Source organism: Leptopilina boulardi, unplaced genomic scaffold (genome assembly GCF_019393585.1).
Source record: "Leptopilina boulardi isolate dan_hultmark-lab unplaced genomic scaffold, ZJU_Lbou_2.1 LbouV2_324, whole genome shotgun sequence".
NCBI classification, from domain to species: domain Eukaryota; kingdom Metazoa; phylum Arthropoda; class Insecta; order Hymenoptera; family Figitidae; genus Leptopilina; species Leptopilina boulardi.
The window spans coordinates 747,198-771,598 of NW_026137890.1; the positions used below are offsets into that span (position 1 = coordinate 747,198).

The window sequence follows — 24,401 nt, forward strand, 5'->3', positions numbered from 1 at the left end:
TATTAAAAAAAAACAGTAATAATTAAAATAACAATAATATACTGGAATCTCGATCATCGGTTTTCTGTTTACATAGTTACGCAGTGGAAACAAGACCGAGCTAATAAAAAAAACTGGATTCTGTCCCCCTCTACGAAACGCGAAGTAGATATTATGGTAAGGACATATAGTCCAAGCGTACCTGTTGTTATTGCACGTGACGGCTCAATTCTTAACAATTAAATTTTTTTCATTCAACTCGTCAATTTAGTAGGAAGAAACTAATTTTCTAGCTTTTTTTTAAATTGTATAATTTTCACTTACTGAAAAACATGAAATTGGCGCTTGACTCCTTTTGTCATTCTACTCTTCAAATATGCGCTTGCGCACTGGCGCAGTTTAGAAAAAGCCAAACTGCGATTTTTAGATTCTACATTGCTCTTTCTTACGGCGACAAATCCCCACACATGCTACTGCCTATAATTTGCCTTATCTATTTATAATATTTCTGTTGTTTTATTATGTGATAATAATTAATTTACAATCATAAAATGCCACAGCTGTTAATACGTTGAGTGCGCATACAAGGACAAGCAAATTGCACATAGAATTAAACTTGGATTTTGGACCTATTGTAGAAGCTTTTATACACCTACCAATATAAGGATGTAGATATAAATGCCTTAGAAAACATTTATAAGGAAATGAAAAACCTTATTTAAAAACGACATTGATATTTTAATTTTACTATATTACATTACACTTATTAATATTAATGACGTATAACAATAACACTAGTTAACAAATTATGATAATAAATAATGTTACGAAATTCCAGTTAAAATTTTTTCGTAAGCAGCATTTTTACAAATTTAATGAATCAGATATTTCATTTTCAAAATTTTTAATTGCAATATTCTTAATATTATTTCTCAATTTTAAACAATTGAGTAATTTTTTTACAGAAATGATAAAAGTTATTAAATCGACTATGTTTGTTTTATTATATCAAATATTCATACATTTTCTTTCTTGCACAATCAATCTTTCACTCACTCTTAAAAGTACAAATTTACAGATCATTTTTTTTGCAAACGCATTAAGAATTTTTAAACCTGTTTTTTTTTCTTGTAAGTTTTTCTGTAAAAATCAGTAAAAAGATAGATGAAAATGACAACATTTGTTGCGAAAAAGTAAGTTAGGGCTTTTGGCATCGAGCAATCCAGGGCTAAAATAAACATCAGGTAACAAAGCATAATTCCAAATTGTACCTAGAAAAAAATTATTACATTAGGTTGTGTCAAATGTTTTCAAAAAAATTTGCTTTTTTGTAAAACCTTTTTCATATGATAATTATAAAATAAAAAGGCCTTTAGAAGAGTTATGTGTTTTTAATGTATATGGGGCACTGAAGTGATTTAATAGCAAAATTGTAAACATTGTTTTTTTTTAAAAAATAATAACTATTATATAAAAAGATGATAAAATTTTTGACCTTTATGTTTTTAATATCAGGTGCATACTTTAAGTCTAATGCAGTTCTGAAGTAAAATTGCACAATATATTTTTTGGCCTCCCAAATATGGTGGTCAATGTATATTTGAATATTAAAAGGTTTTCATAAAAGAAAATCTGGGATCATTTTTTTATTTTTTATAAATATTTTCGCCTTTTAATGTAAAATGTTCAGTCAACTTTCGCGCTAAACATTTAAGAATAAGAATATACCAAGTTACATCTAAATCTCAAAAAACTCACAAAACATTGTTGTTAAACTGACTTGGAATTAATCTAATTGTAAAATAAATATTAGTTTATTGATATTAGTTTAAAATTATTATAGTTTCTTAAATTTTATTAAGACAAAAAGGAACAGAGCACAATTAATATTAAAATGTAAAAATAAATTACCAGTTGAATCCAGGTCATGTACTTTTTCCACCATATATATTTTCTGTATTCCGGTCCGAGGGCAGCAATTAAATAATAACTGTACATAACTATATGAACAATGGAATTTAAAATTCCGATGACAATTCCTTGTTCACCAGGAAGTAGTTTCAAATAGCACCATGAAAACAGTGCTGTTATTGTGTGATGATAAACATGTAAAAATGATACTTGATTATCTTTCTTCCTTAAAACAAAGAATACCTGTTAAACAAAAATTTTTAAATTAGTTTAATTCAAAATCACACTGAAAATTTTCTATTAATTAATTAATCAATAAGTCTTGTAAGAATCTGTTAAAAGATCCCATTGATCGAATGACAAAGGAGTGTTAGACAATTCTGCAGGAAATCTACTCCGATTCAGGAAATGTCTTAGTCTTTCTAATTTGTCATCAGTCCCAACAAGAGAGGGGGACAGCAGGGATAAATCCCCCAGAGCCCGGTGTCTTGAGGGCTCAATTTTAATAAATAATCTCACATTTAAAAACTTGATTATTTAGCTTCAACTTTGCTGAGCATCATTTTTACGTATCCCGTATACGGATTAAATTATAGCCGTCGAAACAGAAGTTGTCAAAATCGCAAATTTCAAAAAAAAGTGGGGCGAAGTGGTGAGTTTGTGTTTTCCAGTAATAAAACTACACAAATGCATATGTATTATTTATTTATTAAAAATGAAGAAAAGAGGCAGGCGCAAAGCGCCTACATTTAGGGTTTCGTGGCTTTTTAAATTCAGATCAATATATATATGGGGTAAAATTCCTGTAGCGAACTAAATGGAAAAAAAGTTGATCGGATCGGGCTGTAACTTGCACATAGTTTAGCCCTAGGGGTGAGTAATTTAACCACGAAGTATTGTTAGGTTTTTTCAAAAACTGTCGAAGAGGGAGTGGGTTGGATTTTTTTGAAACATTTAAACAGTGAATATTTGAAGACTTGAAACTTTTAAACAGAAAGAAGAAGAAAAGATTGTCCTGTATGTTTTCGAAAGGTTTTTTCCTGCTCTTTCATTTAGTGCAAAAAAATTTTCAAAAAATTCAAATTTTTATCCTTTTTTCGAAAATTGAACATTTTTTCGAATTTTTTTTTAAGTTCGGTCACTTTCTATTTTTTTTATTTTTTTTTGAAAGCAAAAAATGTGTATTTTCACCACAAAAAATATTAAGATGTCCTTTTTTTGTTATTTTTGAGATGTTAATTAATTAATTAATTAATGTTAATAAAAAATGAAATATTTCACAAATAAATAAAGTTATTGCAATCCTTAAAGTACTAATTGAAAGCTGGCGTTATTCCGCATCCAACGAGCCCTATATGGACTATTTTGTATTAGAGGATTTTCTATAAACAATTGCCATGTTAGCCAATTGTTTATTAACAGTCCACTAACCCAAAGTACTTCAGATAGGGCTCGTTGGATGCGGAATTTTGTCAACTTTCATTTGGTAACGTCAGAATTACTTTATTTGTTTGTAAAATATATCATTTTTTATTAACCTTAATAGTTAATTAATTAACTAAAAATTGTAAATATTACGTAAGTAAACAAAAAAATTTTGAAAAAACCTAACAATACTTCGTGGTTAAATTACTCACCCCTAGGGCTAAACTATGTGCAAGTTACAACCCGATCCGATTAACTTTTTTTTCACTTAGTGCGCTACAGGAATTTTACCCCATATATATATATACTAGGGGGCTATGCCCCCTGCGCGCTTCGCGCGCCAACCCCCATCCCCCCTCCTCTCTTCCCCTCCTTTTCCCCTCTCCCCACCCTAAATGTAAAGGTTAAGATCGTTTCAAGACTCTGAATATGTAAGTAAGTAAGTAAGTAATAAGTAAGTCCCCCCTCCCTTTTCTTCTACCCCCCTTCTCTTGACTTGCCGCTATATTCAGAGTCTTAGAACAGCAGCGGCAGCGGCTTCGCGCCCCAACCCCCATCCCCCTCCTCTCTTCCCCTCCTTTTCTCCTCCCCCCACCCTAAATTTAGAGGTTAATATCGTTTTAAGACTCTGAATATAGCCGCAAGTCCCCTCCCCTCCCTTCTCTTCTACCCCCCTTCTCTTTACTTGCGGCTATATTCAGAGTCTTGGAACAGCGGCGTCGGCGGCGGCGGCGGCGTTGGCGGCGATATCTTTTTGTAATATAGGTAGATATATATATATATATGGGTGGAGCATCCAAAATGTGACAGTGTCACATGTAAGAAGTCATGCTGTTAACTTCCTTTTTCGTTCTGTAGGAAGGTTTTTACGACGAACAAACAGACATACAGATGCCAAAACGTTAATATATGGATGGAGGATCCGAAATGTTACACTATCACATTTCAGAAGTCGTGTAGTTTATTTCCGGTTTGTACGACGGATGGACGCCAAAGCGAAACGGTGCAGGCTTTGGAGACTGTGATGCCCTAAAGGCCTTTCTCTAATATGTTCCTAAATGTTTGCGTTGTGTGACTGACGCGTTGGTTCGCAAGCGCAGAGACGTCATCAAAGCATTAATACCAATTGCGAACAAAAAGTTTGGTTTATGATTTTAAGACACTGAATTTTTTAATTATAAATATTAAATAATTAAAATTATTAAAAGCCGTTGAGAAACATTTGCATTTAAAATTGTAAAGTTGGAAAACAGGGATAAGAGGAACATAAACCAAACTTTTTGTTCGCGATTGGTATCAATGCTTTGATGACATCACTGCACTTGCGAACCAATGCGTCAGTCACGCAACGCAAACATTTAGAAACCTATTGGAGAAAGGCCTTAATAGGGTATTAGGACGGACGCCAAAGCGAAACTATAAGGCTTTCGGCCCCACGAAACCCTAAAAAAGATGAAATTAGTAATAATTAAATTATATAAATAGTTCATGTGTGTACTGTTCTGCTGTCCGTTTTATAAGAAACACTATCAACATATTTTATAAAACAGGAGATGTTTATAGCGTTGGATTCGTTACGAAAAATTGAATTTATGTGTCCTATTAGAAATTAAAAATTTTAATTAGAGTATAAGATAAGTAATTGATCTATGTTCACAGATTTTATAGAATTAATTTTAAAAAAGTCACTATCTACAAAATGAAATATCTACAAAATTTTTAATTAATAATTATTATTTATAATAATAATAATAAAAAAACCGTTGCCAAGTTAAAGTGAGAACTTTTTGTGTTCATTAAATAAACACTTTGCTTCCCCATGGAGATTTTTTGTAATCAATTTATGGTAACTTATTTGGTATTATAATAATTTTAAGAAGGTGTTGTATTTTTTGGGTATTTGCAGAAATAGATTTTTAACATCAATAACTTCGTAATATTTTACAATTATTTGATTTTTTCTAACTTGAGATCACAATGTAAAAATCTTTCGATAACTTATTACACTGTATATCTACGTAATATTGAAAATTATATTATAAGTAATGTAAATTTTTTTTGGAAACACATTAACCACACTCGTAAAACGTCGCAATATCCTAACACAATGTATCTCGGAGATGAAACTGGTAATAACGATGCTGACATTAGTAATTTATTTGAAAAATTTTTTAAATCATTATACACACTACCTACTATACAACCTCCCATTAATAATGGACCAATATTAAAGACTGTATTTAATACGCAAAGAATGTATATCTCTAAGAATGAAATATTAGATAAGATTAAGAACCTTGATGTTCACAAATCGGCTTGGCCAGACAAAATACCCCCTTTCCTCCTACGTTCATGCTCTGCGTCATTCATAGAACCTTTGTATATATTATTCAATGATTCACTCAATAGCTCTGTTTTCTCAGATGAGTGGAAAAAAGGTAATATTATTCTAATATATAAAGATGTCGATATTAAAAACTACAGACGAATAACTATTCTTAATTGTATTGCGAAAATATTGAAAGTTTAATATTCGATTTATCTTATAATCTTGTATCTAGTGTTATAATAGATGAGCAACATGGATTTGTTAAAGCAAGGTCACAACTAACTTTGGTATGTTTACAAATTTTTTATTATTGATGATGGAGAAGGGGGTGCAAATCGACGCAATATATACAGATTTTTCTAAGTCATTTGACAGGGTGGATCATGTTATTCTCGTGACAAGGCTAAGAAATCTTGGCTTTCCTGATAATTTACTAAAACTTATTAAAAGTTACTAGGAAATAGACACTAATCTATACGTTTCAATAACAACTATTCTAATCCTTTTTTATCAACTTCTGGTGTTCCCCAGGGATTAAACTTGGGTCCTCTTTTATTTATCTTATATATCAATGAAATAAAAATTATTTTCCGAAACAGCCTATTTCTTTATCACCGTGATATGACTGTGATATCACCTTGATGTCACCATGATATCACCTCGATGTCACCGTGTGATATCACCGTAAGGCGGACATTTTGACATTTTCCTGATGTCACGGTGACATTCCCCGGTGATATCACCGTGACATCTGGTTGATATATCGTGCTACTTGGGTAGGTGTACTAACATTTTTTTAAAGTTATAGGCAAAAAACGATTTTTCAAAAATTTTAAAATGCAAAAAAATAATAGTAATAATAAAATAAATAAAATAAAATAAAATAATAATAATAATCAGCTCTTATAGTATTCAAGATATTTAAGAAAATGTAGTATATATACACACACACGGAACGACATTTTTTAAAAATGTTATTTTTGGACTGCTGAGGTCGAAAAACACAAAGATACATCAAAAAATCAAGTTCGAAAAATTTCGGTATTACAATGCTTTCTCCATGAAAAAGCAATAAACAAATAATAAAAATATGTAAGGGAGACCGGGGGGTGTTCATTACCCATGAGGTGTTCGAATTTAGAGCTATTATTCCGAGCATAAAGAGCGATTGAAGTGTAACGTTCCAGAATTTTAAGGTAAAAAATTATTTTAATGTACGCGCAGTTCGCTTTTGGTTTTATAATTTTATATTTTTTAAAAAACTGTTTTTTATAATATTCTTTGGTCCTTTAGCTACAATTTAATATATTAACCACCGACCTAACCTCATTCTTGAATTTTCTGTGGCTAGTTAAAATATTTTTGACACTCAGGGACCCATGAGACACGAATGACTAGAATCTGACGAGGCAATCAAGCTTCTTTGAGATAATAAATATAACAAGCATTTAGTCATTTTAAACATATTCTGTAATTAAAAAACAGTTTTTATAAACCAAAAATTTAGAAATATACACTGAGAGAAGTTTAACGCAACATCTGCATTTTTTGAGGGACAGATATTGTACCACAATTATGTGCAGACGCAGTACTAAAATCGAACAGCAGCAGCGCCAATTGAGTACTGATTCTGACCTAACTTGTGGGACAAACGATTTAGTACAGTATCTGTCCACCAAAAAGCGCAGCTGCGATACAATTTAGAACCGATGTTGCTCGAAAGGTTAGGTACACTATCTGAACGTGTGTTTAGTACGAAATCTGTGTTTAACTTCTCTCAGTGTACTTAATTCAACAATTGAGGACCCCGATTCTATAAGGGGCTCTACGCTTGAGGCAGCCGCCTTGCGACCAGTCAGGTGGTCCAAAAATGGAAAAAAATAAAATTCAAAATTAAAATTTTTTAAAAACGCTATCCTGTAGGAAAGAAAAATCAGCACCTTTTTTTCCCTTGAGATTTTTTATAAAACAAATAGAGGCAAAAAAGTAGAAAAAATTTTTACGATAAATTAATGGACTTTTAAAACATAACTCGTCGTAACCTCGCCAAATATTGATGGATTTTTTTGAAATTTTGTGCATTTTATTCAGTTTATGTTATTAAAGACGACAATCATAAAAAATTCAAAAAAATTGTTATTATTTTATATTAAATAAGAATAAAGTTTTAATTTTAAAAATATGTGTTTTTCAACGTTCTAATGAAAAAGTTATTGAGGGAATTTTTATACTGGAAAAACTTCTCGCGACAAAGTTGTTCCTTAAGTATTAAGGAAGTTTTTCCAAAAGTTTGGAATTAATTCTGTAAGAAATAAAGAAGTTATAAGGAAAATAGTGAAAAACTATTTTTCTTTCAGCAGCAGCCATGACACCTCACGGTTCAGTTTCTTCAGGGGCGTTCTTATTATATAATTCGCACTACATTCGAACTTGCAAAAATAATTATTTATTTGTTATAAAAAATATATTTTTTGAATTCTATTTTTGTTAATAAACAAACATATGTCGAATATACTTATTAAGAATTATATTTATATTTGAAATCAGTATTTATACATTTTAAAAAAGGAAAAATAATAAGGGCGAATTGTATAGTAAGAACGCCCCTGAAGAAACTAAGCCGTGAGGTGTCATGGCTGCTGCTGAAAGAAAAATAGTTTTTCACTATTTTCCTTATAACTTCTTTATTTCTTACAGAATTAATTCCAAACTTTTGGAAAAACTTCCTTAATACTTAAGGAAAAACTTTGTCGCGAGAAGTTTTTCCAGTATAAAAATTCCCTCAACAACTTTTTCATTAGAAGGTTGAAAAACACATATTTTCAAAATTAAAACTTTATTCTTATTTAATATAAAATACTAACAATTTTTTTGAATTTATTATGATTGTCGTCTTTAATAGTATAAACTGAATAAAATGCACAAAATTTTTAAAGAATCCATCAATATTTGGCGAAGTTACGACGAGTTATAGATATATGGTGTGAATTTATCAATCTTCCAAGTCAAAAGTGTTGAAAATAAAAAAAAAAAAACACTGCATTTTTTTGACGTTTCGACGGTACGACCGTCCTCATCAGAAACTATAAAAAATTATTTATTAATTAATAAAATTACAAAAAAATCTTTACAAAGAAAAAAATTTATAAAAATTGTATAATGAAAAGAAATAATTAAACATTTTCTTTACCGTAAAATTTTAAAAGAAAAAGAAAAATTGTCTGTGGTCGACGTTTGGACAGACCACGATCAACTGACAAGACTAACAATATAGAAACAATAAGTATAAGTTATAGGAAGTCAATGAACTTTCACAAAAATAAAAGATAAATAGCGAAGATGTACACTTAGTATATTACTATATATATTGAGAAAATGATCACTAAAATGATTCAGTAGGAAAAATATTGTTATTTGTGGAAAATCTAATGTTATAATTTTTTGAAAAAGTTTTTATAAAATTTGTTAAGATTTTTTGTATCATCTTTTTTGTTTAATGGTTTGTTTTGTGAATTTATGTGAATCATTTCAGAAATCAGTCTTTTTTGACAAACAGGTTCGTTGTCAAGAATATTAAAGTTGTCAAAGTCAAAATTATGGTTAAGGGTATCTTTGTGTTTCGCAATTACATTTGTTTTAGATCTTTTATGTTCGCTTATTCGCTTTTTTAACATTCTCTTTGATTCGCCAATATAACACGCATTACAATCTTTACATTTTATTTTATAAACACAATTTGTTTTGTCACATTTTTTTGTTCGATCTTTTCCTTTAATTATATGATTATTGTTGTTACAAATACGTGGAATTGTTATTATATTATTTTGACGCAAAAGAGAAGAAGTCTTATCATAAAAACCGTTGACATAAGGTAAGGAGATTTTAGATAGTCTAGTATAGGGTGACACAGTAGCGGTTTGGTTTGGATTTTGATTTATAAAATGAATACGTTTATTAATGTATTTTGTTATAATTTTTTGGGGATAACCATTCTGTAAAAGTAAGTTATTAACGATTTTTAAATTTTTTTTATGAAAAATATGATTTGACAATTTTATGGCTCTGTCAGTAAGATTGTAAACAATGGCTTTTTTTTGGGAAAATGGATGTTGTGAAAAATAATTGAGAAATCTTCCTGAATATGTTGGTTTTTTAAACCAGTCAGTAATTAACATGTTATTTTCTCTTATAACAAGAACGTCAAGGAAATTCAAAGCATTATTATCTTCAATTTCATGTGTAAACTGTAATCGTTCGTCACATGAATTGAAAATCTCTAAGACTTCAGTGACTCTGTCACGAGGAATACAAGTGAAGGTGTCATCAACATATCGGAAGAAAAATAAAGGTTTAAATGACAATTTCTCGAAACAATAATTTTCTAAATCTTGCATTACAATGTCGGCAAAAAGACCTGAGATAGGTGAGCCCATGGGTGTTCCGTAAATTTGTTTATAGAATTTGTTATTAAATTGAAAAAACGTGTTATCAAAAAGAAAGGAAATGATCTGTAATAATACATCTAAAGGAATATTTGTGTATTTTGCAATATCTATATATCTTGCTTCGATGCTTTTTTGTACCAACTTACAACTAACATTAGTAAATAAGGACTTAACATCTAAGCTAATTAAAATCATGCTTTATTGGATCTTATTTTTTGTCATTTTTTGATGTTACGAACGATACTCAAAAAGTGTCTCATGGGTCCCCGGTCTCCCTTAATTAAAACTTTTAAAAAGATAAATAAAATAAATTATTAATTTTAAAATAATTACATAGACTGAATAATATTCGTTATATATAATACGGATTTTTCTTAAGTAAATAATTAACGAAGACATAATATTTTAATTTATAATATTTAAAAATTTCATCAAGTTAACTTTACATTATTTCAAAAAAATCAGGCGTTATTTTGATTCAATCAAATCAATATTGATCATTTAAATTTTGATTTTATATGCAACTTTTTAATGAAATGTCCTTTTTAGAAATTTTTAGGAGTTAATGCAATTTTGTCATGAATAAAATTTGTTATTCCTAAAATCAAAAATAAAAATCATAATTCAGGATTGTTTTAAAAAAATAATGTAGATAGTGACGTTTCAAATCTGAGATTGGATTGACAAATCGATTGCGAGCGTACTATCTAAAAAATAAAGCAGTTTTAATGTATTCTCTTCGATTTTTAATTAAAAAATTTGTACTACCTACTGTTTTGCATAGGGGAGGTCGGAGTGAAGCGACGCCGTAACATTTAATTGTTTAAATAGTCATATATCATTAATTTCACCTTTTTAGTCTATATAATTGGTGGCATAACAATTGATATATCATTAATTCGTAGGCGCTTCAGAATAAATAATGTGTTTTTGACGTCTGGGTAATTATAAATAATAAACAAATTAAAATTTCAATTCACTTTGACATATTGAACTACGCAGTTCTTAGAAATTATTACGTCCTGTATTAATAAAACTATTTTTCAGGCAAACATTTATGTAATATGTAAGTTCGGACAGATAGTTTCTATGTCAGATAACAATTCGGATAAATTGATAATTATGTCAATGAGAGGTTATGTGGGATATAAATTCGAAGTAATTATATTTGTGTTAAACGGTTATTCGGGAACTCGATTTCCATTCATACTAATTTATTGCAGTAAAATAAAATTTGTAGAACATTCATGCGTCGCATCACACCTAACAACGAAATTTTTAGTAGTAGGATATACCTTGTACAAAGATATTAATAGAACCTTTTTTAGACTTACAAGAGAATCTACCTAAATGTGACATGTTGATTTGGCTCAAACTTGGAAAATTTTTATAACTCTGAAACTTTCATCAAACAAATTTTTAATTATTTTTTGATTAAAAGTAAAATTGTCTAAAACAAGGTGAAACACACCGTGGGGTCTCTGTGACCCCAAATCTAAGCGGCTGAACGTTTGGCGTGCGTTTGCTACGTAATAACTTAATTTCTTATTAAGAAAAAAAGATGCAAAAAAAAGTTGAAGGAAAAAAAGATGCGCCTTTTAATTTTCTATAAGGTAATATATTTAAAAAATTAAAATTTTGAATTTCAATTTTATTGACATTTTCGTACGCTGACTGGCTTCCGAGCGTCCGGCCCGAGCTCGCGACCGGTTGTTCGATTGGGTGCCTCAATTTACAATATTTTTTAATGAGAATTTAGGAAAATATACTTCAAATATTGTATTAATATATGGAAATTAAGTTAATAAAGTAGCACACTTTATATCAGCGAAAAAAATTATTAAAAAAGTGCCTTTTTTACACCGAATAAACCATACCCCCCCTTAAGGGTTTAAACTACCCCTTGATGTTGTTAAAAAAAATCCAAAAAGGCATAAAAATTGAATTTTCCAAATCTGATCTTAGATTCGTATTAAGCGACTCCAAACACCCCCAGATACCAAGTTCTGTAAAAATCTAATAATTTTTTTTAAAATTCGATCCGCCATATTGGATCAGCCAATTTTAATTTTTTGGAAATTCATTTTAACACATTATTAAACTCTATTAGATAACGTAAGTATCAATTATACGTAAATTTTTTATTTTACTTTATAATATTTAATTTACATAGGAATTTACGAAGGTTAACTTGTAGTTTAATCTTTTAACTGAAGTATGCAAAATGTAAAGTCCATATTTTTAAATCAAAAATGGTGAATCAAATATGTCAGACAGAATTTTTTAAAATTGTTCGATATGACTTGACACGATATTGCATGGTAAATTTGGCAATACTACATTGCAATATTCAGGCAAGTTTTCTGTAAGATTGAATAGTTCCGCCTGACAACAACCTTGCATAACAAGTCTAAGGCAATATTGAGAAAATATTACACGGAAAGTCTGAGTCAATATTGCTTGTGGAATATTGCCAAGTAACATTACATTGTAACATTAAGATAATATTAACCCTTTAAGGACAAAATGTACAAAAATTTAACTTAAAGTTTGGCAATTTTTTAAACTATACACGGAGAAAAAAGATTTAGCAATACCAGCAAATTTACGTTAGTTGAAATCAATTAGCTGATTGTACAAATAATTTAGCAGATACAACAAATTATTCGCAATGGTAGTTAGTAGACATTTGTTCCATTTACTAATGAGTATTAGCTGTAATGTTTAGCTACCACAGCTAACAATTCGCAAATCTGTGCGTGTGAACCCCGTAAGCCGGCCGGTATCGCGTCGTCACGCATGCGTCTCAGTCAGTATTCGCAGGTGTCAAAGCATGGTCTTTTGTTGAGTGAAAAATGTGCAAAAGTGCAGTGGATTAATTATATTTTTGGTAAATTGCTTAATATTAAATTTAAATACAAGTTTCTTTTTATTAAAATTTAGTAATTTATGTTTTTTTAGAAGAGAGAATTTGGAAAATAAAGACGCTGTGTCTCATGTCGGAGGAAAGCGCACATAAATTATTTCCTGAGGAAGGATTGCGGCTTGAATTTTTAGACAATCTGCGATATACATATATGTCACAAAAAAAATCTTAGTGTTCAGTGTTTATTTCAGAAATTTTATTTACCATTGCCATATTGTATCTCCAAAATCATGTGTAGGTAAGTATATAATAATGTATGCTATTGGAATATTTAAAGTGTCAATAAATTGAAGTAATTATTAAAAGAATAATGGAGCCATAGTAATTACAAACATATTATTTATTATGTATGTCATGAAAAAGATTTTTCTTACCAAGAAATTATTAGTTTTCAATTTAATTGTCAAATATTAACACAATAACATAACAATAACACATAACCCCTTCATCACAACAAGCATGGAAGACTTGAGAAATATACGTCAGCCAGATCTCACTCGCACACTTTTTGCGAGAGAAAGAGACAGCACATGGCTAATGCGCATGCTCAGCTACTTTAGTGGTTAAGTAAAATGCAGTGAAACTGGCATTTATCGTACATGTTTTTCTGACATTGTCAGAAGCGCTACTACAACAAGATCGGTCTCCTTACTATTCCTCCGTGTTATTTATTAACTTTATTTTTTGAACAAAAACGAAATCATAAAAAAGCGTGTAAAAAGTGTCAGTGAAAATTGATATAAATTATGAGTGAAGTTTAAATTTTTATTTTTCAAAAATTTAAAGTTTTATTAAAAAAATTTGCGGAAATCAAATTTATTCTTTTGTCACTTCTGTCCCAGCAAGTAAACTTGATTTAGATCCATTGCCTTTTAGCACATACAAAATGGCCACTGGACAGACTGTTATTTTCCCGAGATATGTGATTTAGTTTTTACAATCAAATAATTTATAATATAAATTATAAAGTATAAAACATGCAAAATAGTCATTGAGCATTGTGAATCTCAAACCAAAGTTATTTGCATTAGTTTCTTAAAAAAATAAGAAAATGTTAATTTAGTTATTTAATTGAGGTATTAATACTTTATAAATCTCAAAATGTACAATATTCTCATTGAAAATGTGGAATTATTTTATTGCAATAATGTAATACTGCAGTTATTTAGTCGTAAATCAATGAGATATGTTTCATTTATTAATTGAAAATGTATTAATTTTTGTGTTTCAAAAACAATTGTTCTTATGATAAAGAAAAATAATAAAACTGTGCTTTTCTTATAAATGCCCTTTTAATTATGCATTCATATACCTGATCAAAAATATATTATTTATCACAAAAAATAATTTGTAGGATTAAAAAAATATTATTTGAAAACGTTAAAATTAATATTTTATAACGCAGTGCTAAAAAGTATCGTTCGTAACTTGTGTAAACAGTTGCCGATTTGCCTACAGCTCGTCCTAAAAAAAGCACTCGTTCAAAAATCAGCAACTGCTCACACTCATTACGAAATATACTAATTATTCTACTGCAATGAAAATTGTTATTACAGATAATAATTTTAGCTGGTTGTTTGTTATTTTAGCTAAGCTATTAGCTGTCACAGCAAACAAATTTAGCTATCATGGTTAACTATCATAGCTGGAATTGCTAACTGTTTTCTCTGTCAGTGTTAACTGCCTTAGCTGGCACAGCTAACAACACATAGCTAACACTAGTTAGCATTTATTTTTAAAAAATTTTAAAACTCATTGAATCCACTCGAAAATCGTCACTCGGGGGTTTTCGGGGCCGCTGATTACGAATCTGACATCAGTTTTTTTTAATGTTGAGGAATTTGTTTTTTAATTTGTTTACTACGTTCTTTAGCCGCCAAATTGATTAAAAATTCTTTAACTCTCACTGCGTGGAGGTAAATATAGAATAGAGAGTCTATTTTTATTTTTTTTTAATTTTTTAGTTTTCAAATTTTTTTTTGATTTTTTTTTTAAATTTAAAAAAAAATTAAAGAAGACTCTCTAATCTACGTTTACCTCCACACACCTGTCTTTAATGAAGAAAAAGTTTGTCCCCGATGGCGAAAAAAAACTATTGAATATTTTGAATCTCTGTACCCTAAATAAACAAAATTTCAAAGATTCAAAATCGTAACTGATACTTTGCATACTTTTTTATGTATTTATTTTTTTATGTATTATAATGAAAAATTGCTTCATTACGATGTGCAGATCAGTTGAAATTACTAGTGCAATTTTTTTATACTTAGTAAATGTAAAAATAATAATAACAACATATTACATTACTATAATTCGATATAATTTTTGGGAACAAAATTAGATGATCAATATTGTAATTTTAAATCCGTATTGTCAACAAAAATAATAAGAGAGTATTTTCCCTAGAACACCGCAGATGTAAACATTAGATTATCCGAATTTTTTATCATTTCTTATTCTTATTAATAAACGCAACATTAGTTACTGCTTTTGCAATTTGTATTTGTATTGTGTTTCAAGCGAATCTGAACGATTTTTTAAAAAAGTTCGCCATTTTGGTTCCTACATTTTAAATAACTCAAGTAATTTTTGAAAATTTTGTCCGCTATATTGGATACGCCATTTGGTATTTTGAAAAAATAACATCGGATTCGTAAACAGCGACCCCAAAAACCCTTGAATGGAAAGTTTGAAGCAAATCCGTACTGTGGTATCGCTGGTGCACGAAAGGGTATATAAAGTGAATGGTTGACGCGTAAACACTTTAATGTTACAATGCGATACTACCTCAATATTGCCTGGCAATATTGCCTCAGACTAGCCGTGTAATATTTTCTCAATATTACAGCTCAATATTGCTTTAGACTTGCCAAGCAAGGTTGTTGTTATGCGAAACTATTCATTTTTGCACGAACCTTTCATGAATATTGCAATGTAATATCACTAAATATACCATACCACCATACCATACCACGTTCTTGGGCTCATTGGGATGGTATTTTGTTATACAATTTAAATTATTTTAAACAATTCATGTCCACATTCTTCCTTAGCGTATGCAAACCGTGAAAGTTGGCTCAAAAGCCCAAGAACGTTTAAAAATATTAATTTTTGCCAGAGAAATTAAAAAATAGTAAAAACTTTGAATATTGTATTTTTCCTAAATATCTAATTGAAAAATTAACATTTTCTCTTTGACAAAGTGTCATTTCCTTTAGAATTTTTTTAGCTTTTATAAAAAAAAGGAAAAAATTTTAGTTTTAATATTTTTGAAGATTAAATCTTTTTTATAGTCATCGAAAAAGCAGATGTTGCACAATCTCCTCCAATAGTGTAAATATTAATTTAAATGGAAATATTTACTTACTATTTATAAAAATAAATATGTGAAATTCACCTAAGATGGATTCTTTTTTCTCAAAAAGAAACCTTGATTTTTACGAGATTAATGTTTAAATTTTTTTTATTCTTAAATTTTTCTTAGTCGAAAACCAGAAAATTTTTTACATCCAAAAGTTCAAGTCTCCAATGGTTGAAAATTATTAACGTGTTTTTAACCAATATTTATGGACACTTTTTTATTTTATTTTATATACTTTATAAATTGGATTTAATTATAAAAAAAAATTTGATAGATTTACTTTAACTAAATTATGTCAATTGCATTTCTAATTCATGTATTGCAAGTCAGAAAGGCACAAAAAAACAATATTTATTATTATGAAGCGTGCGTAGCGCAGTGGTATATTATTAGGCTGTTAGTCCATAGGTCGTAGGTTCGATCCCCCTCATGCGTTAGATTTATTCATTTCACAGGTGTGCGTTTTCTAGAGTTTTTCTATGTATTAATTAGTTAAAAACTTGAAAAAATCTGTTCATAGCATCTTGTAATTACATTTTTTTTATTTTATGCATAACTTTTAATCTGTATCCGTCAGTACTACAGTTTGCAAAATAATCGTAATTCTTTTTAATCTGTCTGCACAAATCAAAAGTCGGAAAAACTATTTTCTTCAATTAATATTTTTTAAATTTCATTCAAGTTGAATTGTTTGAATTCCATATTTTCTTGGATTAAGAACATATGCTCTTCTCCCAAATATACTAAAGACAATCGTTTTCTTGAACCAATTTCAGAATTTACTCGTTTGTATTCAATCCCACGATTTACTTGAAGCAAGAAAAATTTTCGTGATTCAATAGTATTTTTTGCAGAGTATAAAAACCGCAAAATTTCTAGATGCTAACATATATTAAAAACCAACAATTTTTAAAATATATATCATTCAACACATTACATTCTTTTTAAATTTTTTTTAAACTGACTTCAAATTCGTAATCATCGACCTTAAACTTTACTGGGGGGTTTTTTGGGGTCACTAATTACGAATTCGATGTTAGTTTTTCAAAATGGCGGACAATATTTTAAAAAATTGCTTGGATTTGCTTAAAAATTAATACTCATGGGTTTTTAAGGTCGCTGATTACGAATCGGAAGTCAGAATTCCAAAATTCAAATCAGCGGATCCAATATAGCGGATGAATTATGACAAGAATATTGCTTTCTTTGAAAAAATATTAGATTTTCGTGGAAATGGGTATCTTGGGATTTTTTGGGTGGCTGATCAGCCATTTTTAATTTTTCAAAATTTTAAGAATCTTACTTTAGATTTGTTTTTGCAAATTTTGTTACTTTAGATCAGCGACCTCAAAAATCCTCAGAAACCCATTTTTTAAGAAAATACAATGATTTTTCAAAAAATCGTTCGCTATATTGGATCCGCTATTTTTAATATTCAAAATTTTAAAAATATGACTTTAGATTCGTAATCATCGACTCTAAAAAACCCCAAGAAGACCCATTTTTTAGGAAAAAACAATGATTTTTTAAAAAAAACGTCCGCTATACTGTATCTAACATTTGAATTTTTAAAAACTAACGTTGAATTCGTAATCAGCGACCCTGTAAATTTCAGTGTAGAGAGTTTCAAGCGAATCCAAAAAATAAAAAAAAGTCCACCATATTGGATCCGACATTTTGAATTATGAAAAACTAACATCGAATTCGTAATTTGTGATCCCGAAAACCCCTGGATACTAATTTTCAGGAAAAAAAATTTTCTATACATTTTGGGCACTTTTTGTCGAATTCCTTCTGCCAACGAAAGGGTTAATTTTTTATTACAGTTTATATGCACAGAGTCAGATAGGTGGCGCCACGTTCTATGTCTTTTAGCATTGGCTAATTTTGAACTGTTGCCAAAATAATGCCCAGGTTTTTACTGTCTGGCTGGGGTGCCCGACACCCCAGTATGGCAAATGTGTTACACCACAAAAGTGTGGGATGCAAGGATTAAAAATCCTCAAATAACAAGTTTCAAGTAAAATGATTCGCTTATTTAAAAATGTGTCAAAAATTTTGGATTTATTATTTGAAATTTTTTAAAATATATTTCAAATTCTTAATCAGAGACCCCAAAAACTCTTAGAAGTAAAAATATATTTAAATCCGATAATTTTTGAAAAATTTAGTCTGACATTTTGGATCCACCATTTAAAATATTTTAAACGAACTTCAATCACAGGCCCCAAAAACCTACAAAATCTTTTTGTTGTGAGATACGTTTTGAAATTTTCGTTTGAAGTAATTGCATTCCTTATTTATAGATGGCATACATTCCTATAAGGTTTTAAATTACTCCTTATTGTGTAGATAATGTGACCTATAGTGCTCCAATTACTTCTATTATCAGCTACTAAGTATATAATGATTCGATGAAAAAGTTATACTTTTTAACAACTTGAAGGGAAAGTTTCATCCCTTAAATCTTCTTCTTTGCCGATAAAAAAATATCAATTATTTTTCGGAGTTCTAAAATGTTTTAAAATTTGAGCAAAATCGGCTTATAACACTTGGGTAGGTGTACTTATTAAATAAAAGTGTCCGAGACAAATTATAAAAATTAGTGGGGGGAGTGGGGAGTTGTGCACCGGGTTTTGTTTTTCGATCAAAATTATTATACATTTTTTTTTACTATTCTATTATATAGAACTTTTAGTACACGTACAAATATAACTTTTGGCATGATCAATTAATTAAAATTTAAAACGGAAATAGTAATTTTGCTTGTGTTTCGAAAATACTAGTTTTATGACTTTTCAAAAAACGTGGGGAGTTGTGCTCCATCGTTGAAAATTGAAGAATATATTTTTTAGAATATTCTTTATTTAAATTATGAAATGTGAAAAAGTAAGACAATTTACATAAAAGAAATTAATAGCTAAGATAATAAAAGATTAATTTTAGATAATTTAGATAAAATTAAATTATTTTAAAAATAATTGAATTAAACTAGGTAACTAATTTCATTTGCAAAGAATACAGATGTAAAAAGTCTCATTTTACAAAAGAAAAATATTTAAATTGCCTAAAACATTCTAATTATTCATAAACAATGCGAAATAAAAATAGAGAGTGCGTATTAGAATTACAAACTGTTAAATATGATGTGAGGTACAACTCCCCTCTAACGCTGGAGCAGAACTCCACATTTTCTACATTTTCAAAATAGTCATAGAATAATTGATACATCGAATGTTTATGCGAATTTTTTTTGTACATTGAAATGACGAAAGTTAATGACAACTAATTTTTATGCATTAAACATTGTGATCACTTTGAAAAAATTAGTGGAAATGACCTAAACATAAAGAGTCAAAAAAACTTTTTGAAAAAAATTTTAACTCACTATCTGGAAAGAAACGAAAAATGCTTGAAAAGATGACGGGTATCACTTAAAAAGTTAGTTCTTAACGAGAAAAGAATATGCCAATAGTTGAAATTTGTCATATTAATTGCCATAATAAAAAAATGAACGTGGGGCACGACTCTCCATGAAGCACAACTCCCCACTCTCCCCTACATATCTAATATTTTAAAAAAAGTATTTTAATTACCGTATCTAATAGCTCGATTATTTTCGCAAAGAAATACCACCAAGCACCAGATGAAAGCTGCAAACAATAAATTGATTTTAAATATATGTATTAGGTACATAATTTATTTAACTACTTCACTGGTGGGACGTTCCATGGAACGTTATTTGGAACACCCCGCCTGTGAAGTGGTTAAAAGAATTTTTTATTCTATTAATTAATTTTATTGTTTAATTAGCTATCACTTAAAATAAAATACAGTTAATTCTTATTCTATTATATTTAATAAAAATATTTAAAAAAGACTTACTAGTGTCTGCATTTCCTTGTCTGGTTGAATTCTCTGGGTGTTACAACTATTGCTGAAGATGTATCGGAAGAAATTTAGATTAAGGGCCTGTCAAATAATCGATAATTATAAATACAATTCTTTAACTATCTTTGTCTAAAAAAAATTTTTTTCAATGTTTTTCTCACCGTAGATGCTAAATAAATGCTGAAAATGACTTGAAATCCATTATAAGCAATAATTAGTTTCTTCAATTCAAAAGCTGGCCTTTTTTCCATCATCTTTGGACCAATTTTCAAGACAAATATAAGATAAACTCCCAAAATCAGTATCAACGGTCCAGGCGATCCCATAAGAAGCCATGAATCCACCATGGGATCTTTAAAAAACAATTTTTATAATTTAATTGTATTATTAAAAAAAACAAAGAAGTTCAGTAATGTCAAATTGAGTTTAAATATTAAAAATTGAGGGCATTAGTAAATGATTCATTCATTTTTGTGAAATTCGAGTTCCACTTCCTACTATAGAATTTATTACACAATTAAAAGTGTTAATTTAAGTTTTACCAAACCTGAAGGTTACTACTTTCTCAAATTCTATAGGTTTTCTAATTTGCATAGTACTTTCTTATGCATACATAGATTTTATATTTTATCTTATAAAATATATATTTCCGTTATGGCGTTTCATATTTATATATTATATATATTCTACGATTAATGATTATTGGAATTTAATTTTCAATACATCGATTACGCTTCAGTTTTTAATGTGTAATTTACTATGATGATTAGTAAGAAGAGGTTTTTTGACTTTTGAGTTTCCCATTTCATATAAATATATTAATATATTAATAATTAACATATTATTATTTTAAGTTTACAATGAAAACTCACATGATCTTGTAAAAATTTTGCCCTGGTCATAACAGAGGCCGGATATGGCACGTCTAATTGACAAATTTCATTAAGTTTCAAATCATAAATTATTGTACCTTCGACAATTATTAAGAAATATTGAGGTTTGGTGTACACACGCCGTTGGTTGTACTAAAGACGACAATATAGTAAAAAACAAACAAAAAATCTGCAGGGAACTTTACAAATAAGATAACTTCCCGTGAGTTAACTAAAAGACAAATTGAAATCTTATATTAATAATGAAAATATTAAAATAGTAGGTTATTAATAATTCACTGTAATGAATTAAATAATAATATTAATAAATTTTAGCTTAAAAAATAAATAGAAAGTAAGTTTTATAATTATTCCTATCTACATTTTATGAGCTTTTTCAAAATTTCATTGTATTTAAATAGTTATTTTATTTATAGAAAAGTATTTGGATTTTTCGGAGAATGGAAACCCGAGTAACGGTAAGAGGAAAAAATATGACATGTTAATACACTAACAAGAAATGTCAATTTTCATTTCGTGCCGATAAATGTTGGAATCAGGTGATACCTTCATATTCATATAGTAAAGTATACTAAATGAGGACACGGGGAAAAGTCATTATAAAATAGTCGTTCATCTTGGCTTACTTTTAAATTATTTTGTAAAAAAATCTTCAAATATTCTGCGCCTATCATACAAATTGTACGTTTTAACACTTATACTAAAAGTATTAATTTAAAATTTCTAATACACTTTTTCATTCATTTTTTTCAATTTAAAAAATGTTATATATATTAATTATTGTTACACCACACAGTACGATATATCTTCCTATGAAATTTCAAGGAAGATATCGTGCTGTGTGGGGTTATTAAAAATGTTTTACAACTAAGTAATAATTAAATCATTAATTAACTTTAATTTAGAAGAATTATATAAATTTTAATTAAATCTTATAATATTTACTAAATTATTGTTCTGTAATAGTGAATTACAACATTAATATTCTTAACACCTAAAGTTAATTACATAATAATTAAAGAACATATTCACGTCCGGAAATTAATTTAAATTATGTTAAAAAGAAATCTAGCTTCTGAATGGAATGCAGTTTTTTGATATACTAGTAAAAAAATATTAGTATTATTAAGTAAAAAAATTTAATAGGCTTAATAGGGTATTTTTGATAACTCACCTTTGTTTTTTTCAAGTATTTCATTATAATTGCTAACGACCAGTCCTATTAAGTTCGCCATTTTATTGTAACTATAATAAAATTAAATTTTAATTTAAATAGTTTTTTTGAATACGATTACAGTAATAAAAGATTCTTCCTTTGATTACAAAAAATTCCGTTATTTAAAAGTTAATCATTTTAATTTTAAATTTCTTTCATAGATTGTCATGCAAATAAAATATAATATTCTTGTTTACAAATCATTAAAATTGAAGTAAAGAAATAAAGTTTAGTTTAACTGAAAATGTAATCCAAATACAAATTCAATTAACAATTAAAAATCTACAAAAATAAGATTTAAAAATTTATTTTTAATTAAAAATAAAATATAATAGTTAAGATAATAAATACTTTTTGAAAGTGTTTAAGAAAAATAATTTCATTGTATAAATTACACACTTTTTAAATTACTTTTTTGGACACTTTTCTTCAATCTATAAAAATGTCGTGTTTTCATGAAAAGGGAGTCAATAAAAAATAATCGAAGTGAAAAATCACATCGATAAACGGTTTTCAATAAATTTAAAACTTTATAAAACACTGAAAAATTTGTTTATTGAAAGGGAAGAAAAATTAATATTCAATCCCGACCATTTAAAATGGTCCAGAATGGAATTCGAAGCGAGATGCCTGAACGCGAACGAAAAACTAAAAGATTCGATGAAAGTCCAGTCCAAGCGAAGCTAACACGTGGTTCCAGTGTACGTTGGACACCCCACCATAAATTCACCTGACCTCATCTCGATTCTCTTTCTCTATATTTTTTTAATCAATTTTCGTTAGATTTTTTAAAAATTCTTAAAAAGGATTATATGGAGAAGTATTTATGTTGACAAATTTCTTGGTAAATTAAAAAAATTTTAGGGATCTTACAGCTCTTTAAATGTGAAAGCCATGTCGTTAGAGAACTTTAAAGTTAATAATGTCGAAAACCACATTTTTTGGGAGAATTTTTCCCGTAATTTGAAAATTTCGATTATCTCAAAAATTGAAACCAACAAATTGGTCTCTTTTTAAATATAATAATGGTTATGCAATATTATTAATTAAAACTACAAACAATTCATTTCATGCAAATTACGAATTAGATCCATTAAAAGTATAAAAAATACATTTTTTACGGATGCTTTTATTGCAACTGCAATTGACCTTGATGTTTAAAATGCGATTTATATTATTCAACCATGTTTCATTGCTATTATAAAAAGTGCAAATTATTTAATTTATAATTAATAGTCCATGCAAAACACTCAAATAATTTTTTTGTGACCTTGAGATGAAATTTAAGTAACACTTTAAGAGTAGTAAACTATGGAAGAAGAGAAAGTAAATAATAATGGGGCCATCTCTAACGGGGATTAGATTTAAGTATTTTTTGACGAAAATTTTAAGTTATCCTTAACAGAATGAAAAAAATTCAACTTTTATTAATTTCTATTAAATCTATGATGATCTGTTTTAATGCCAATTAAATAAACTTGAGAAAACAATTCAAGCATTGTATTTTTTAATTATTTAGGATAACTGTTTTAATAAAAAATTATTGTACATTATGTTTAAAAATTAATTACGTTTTAATAATTTTATTATTTAACAGTTAATAAACTATTAACATTATTATATTTTAAAAATTGTATTTTATTGAATAGAGACTCTCAATTTAAAATTTAGTATTTACCTTCTTGAATTTTTGGAAACTGACTATAGATTCATAAACAACATCAAAAACTCCAAAAATTGTCAATTTTATAAGTTTTAATGATAATTATTATTTAATTAATTTAATAATGAATTTATCACTTGGTCTAATGAATAGTAAGGAAAAAAAATTTATCAATCCATCCAAGTCAAGTGGTCAATAAAATAAAAGAAATTATTTTTGATAATTATTATTATTATTATTTTTTACATATAATAATTTTTATTTTTACATATAACATTTTTATTTTGGGGCGGTTCAAATACTACACAATTAAATTCTACATCGTTAAAACCCTACACGTCAAACTCTACACAGTTAAATTG

At 28.3% G+C, this 24,401-nt stretch overlaps 1 protein-coding gene across 1 annotated transcript; it reads right to left on the minus strand.

Moving 5' to 3' along the window:
- Positions 1-709: 709 nt before the first annotated feature.
- LOC127284373 (elongation of very long chain fatty acids protein AAEL008004) lies at positions 710-23,021 on the minus strand. Its single transcript, XM_051309775.1, has 7 exons — positions 22,776-23,021; positions 22,335-22,405; positions 20,429-20,619; positions 20,262-20,348; positions 19,973-20,029; positions 1,891-2,133; positions 710-1,250 (listed from the first exon to the last, which is right to left on the minus strand). Exons 2-7 carry the CDS (start codon positions 22,393-22,395, stop codon positions 1,089-1,091), a joined length of 801 nt encoding a protein of 266 aa, XP_051165732.1. The 5' UTR covers positions 22,396-22,405; positions 22,776-23,021; the 3' UTR covers positions 710-1,088.
- Between the last annotated feature and the right edge of the window lie 1,380 nt (positions 23,022-24,401).

Bases quoted from the DNA above. Each gene is read 5' to 3' on its own strand.
- LOC127284373 (XM_051309775.1), bottom strand. From the start codon at position 22,395: ATGGCGAACTTAATAGGACTGGTCGTTAGCAATTATAATGAAATACTT. The intron at 20,620-22,334 runs GTGAGTTATCAA...TGTTTTTTAAAG, and splicing joins AATACTTGAAAAAAACAAAG to ATCCCATGGTGGATTCATGG. The intron at 20,030-20,261 runs GTAAGTCTTTTT...TATTGTTTGCAG, and splicing joins ACAAGGAAATGCAGACACTA to CTTTCATCTGGTGCTTGGTG.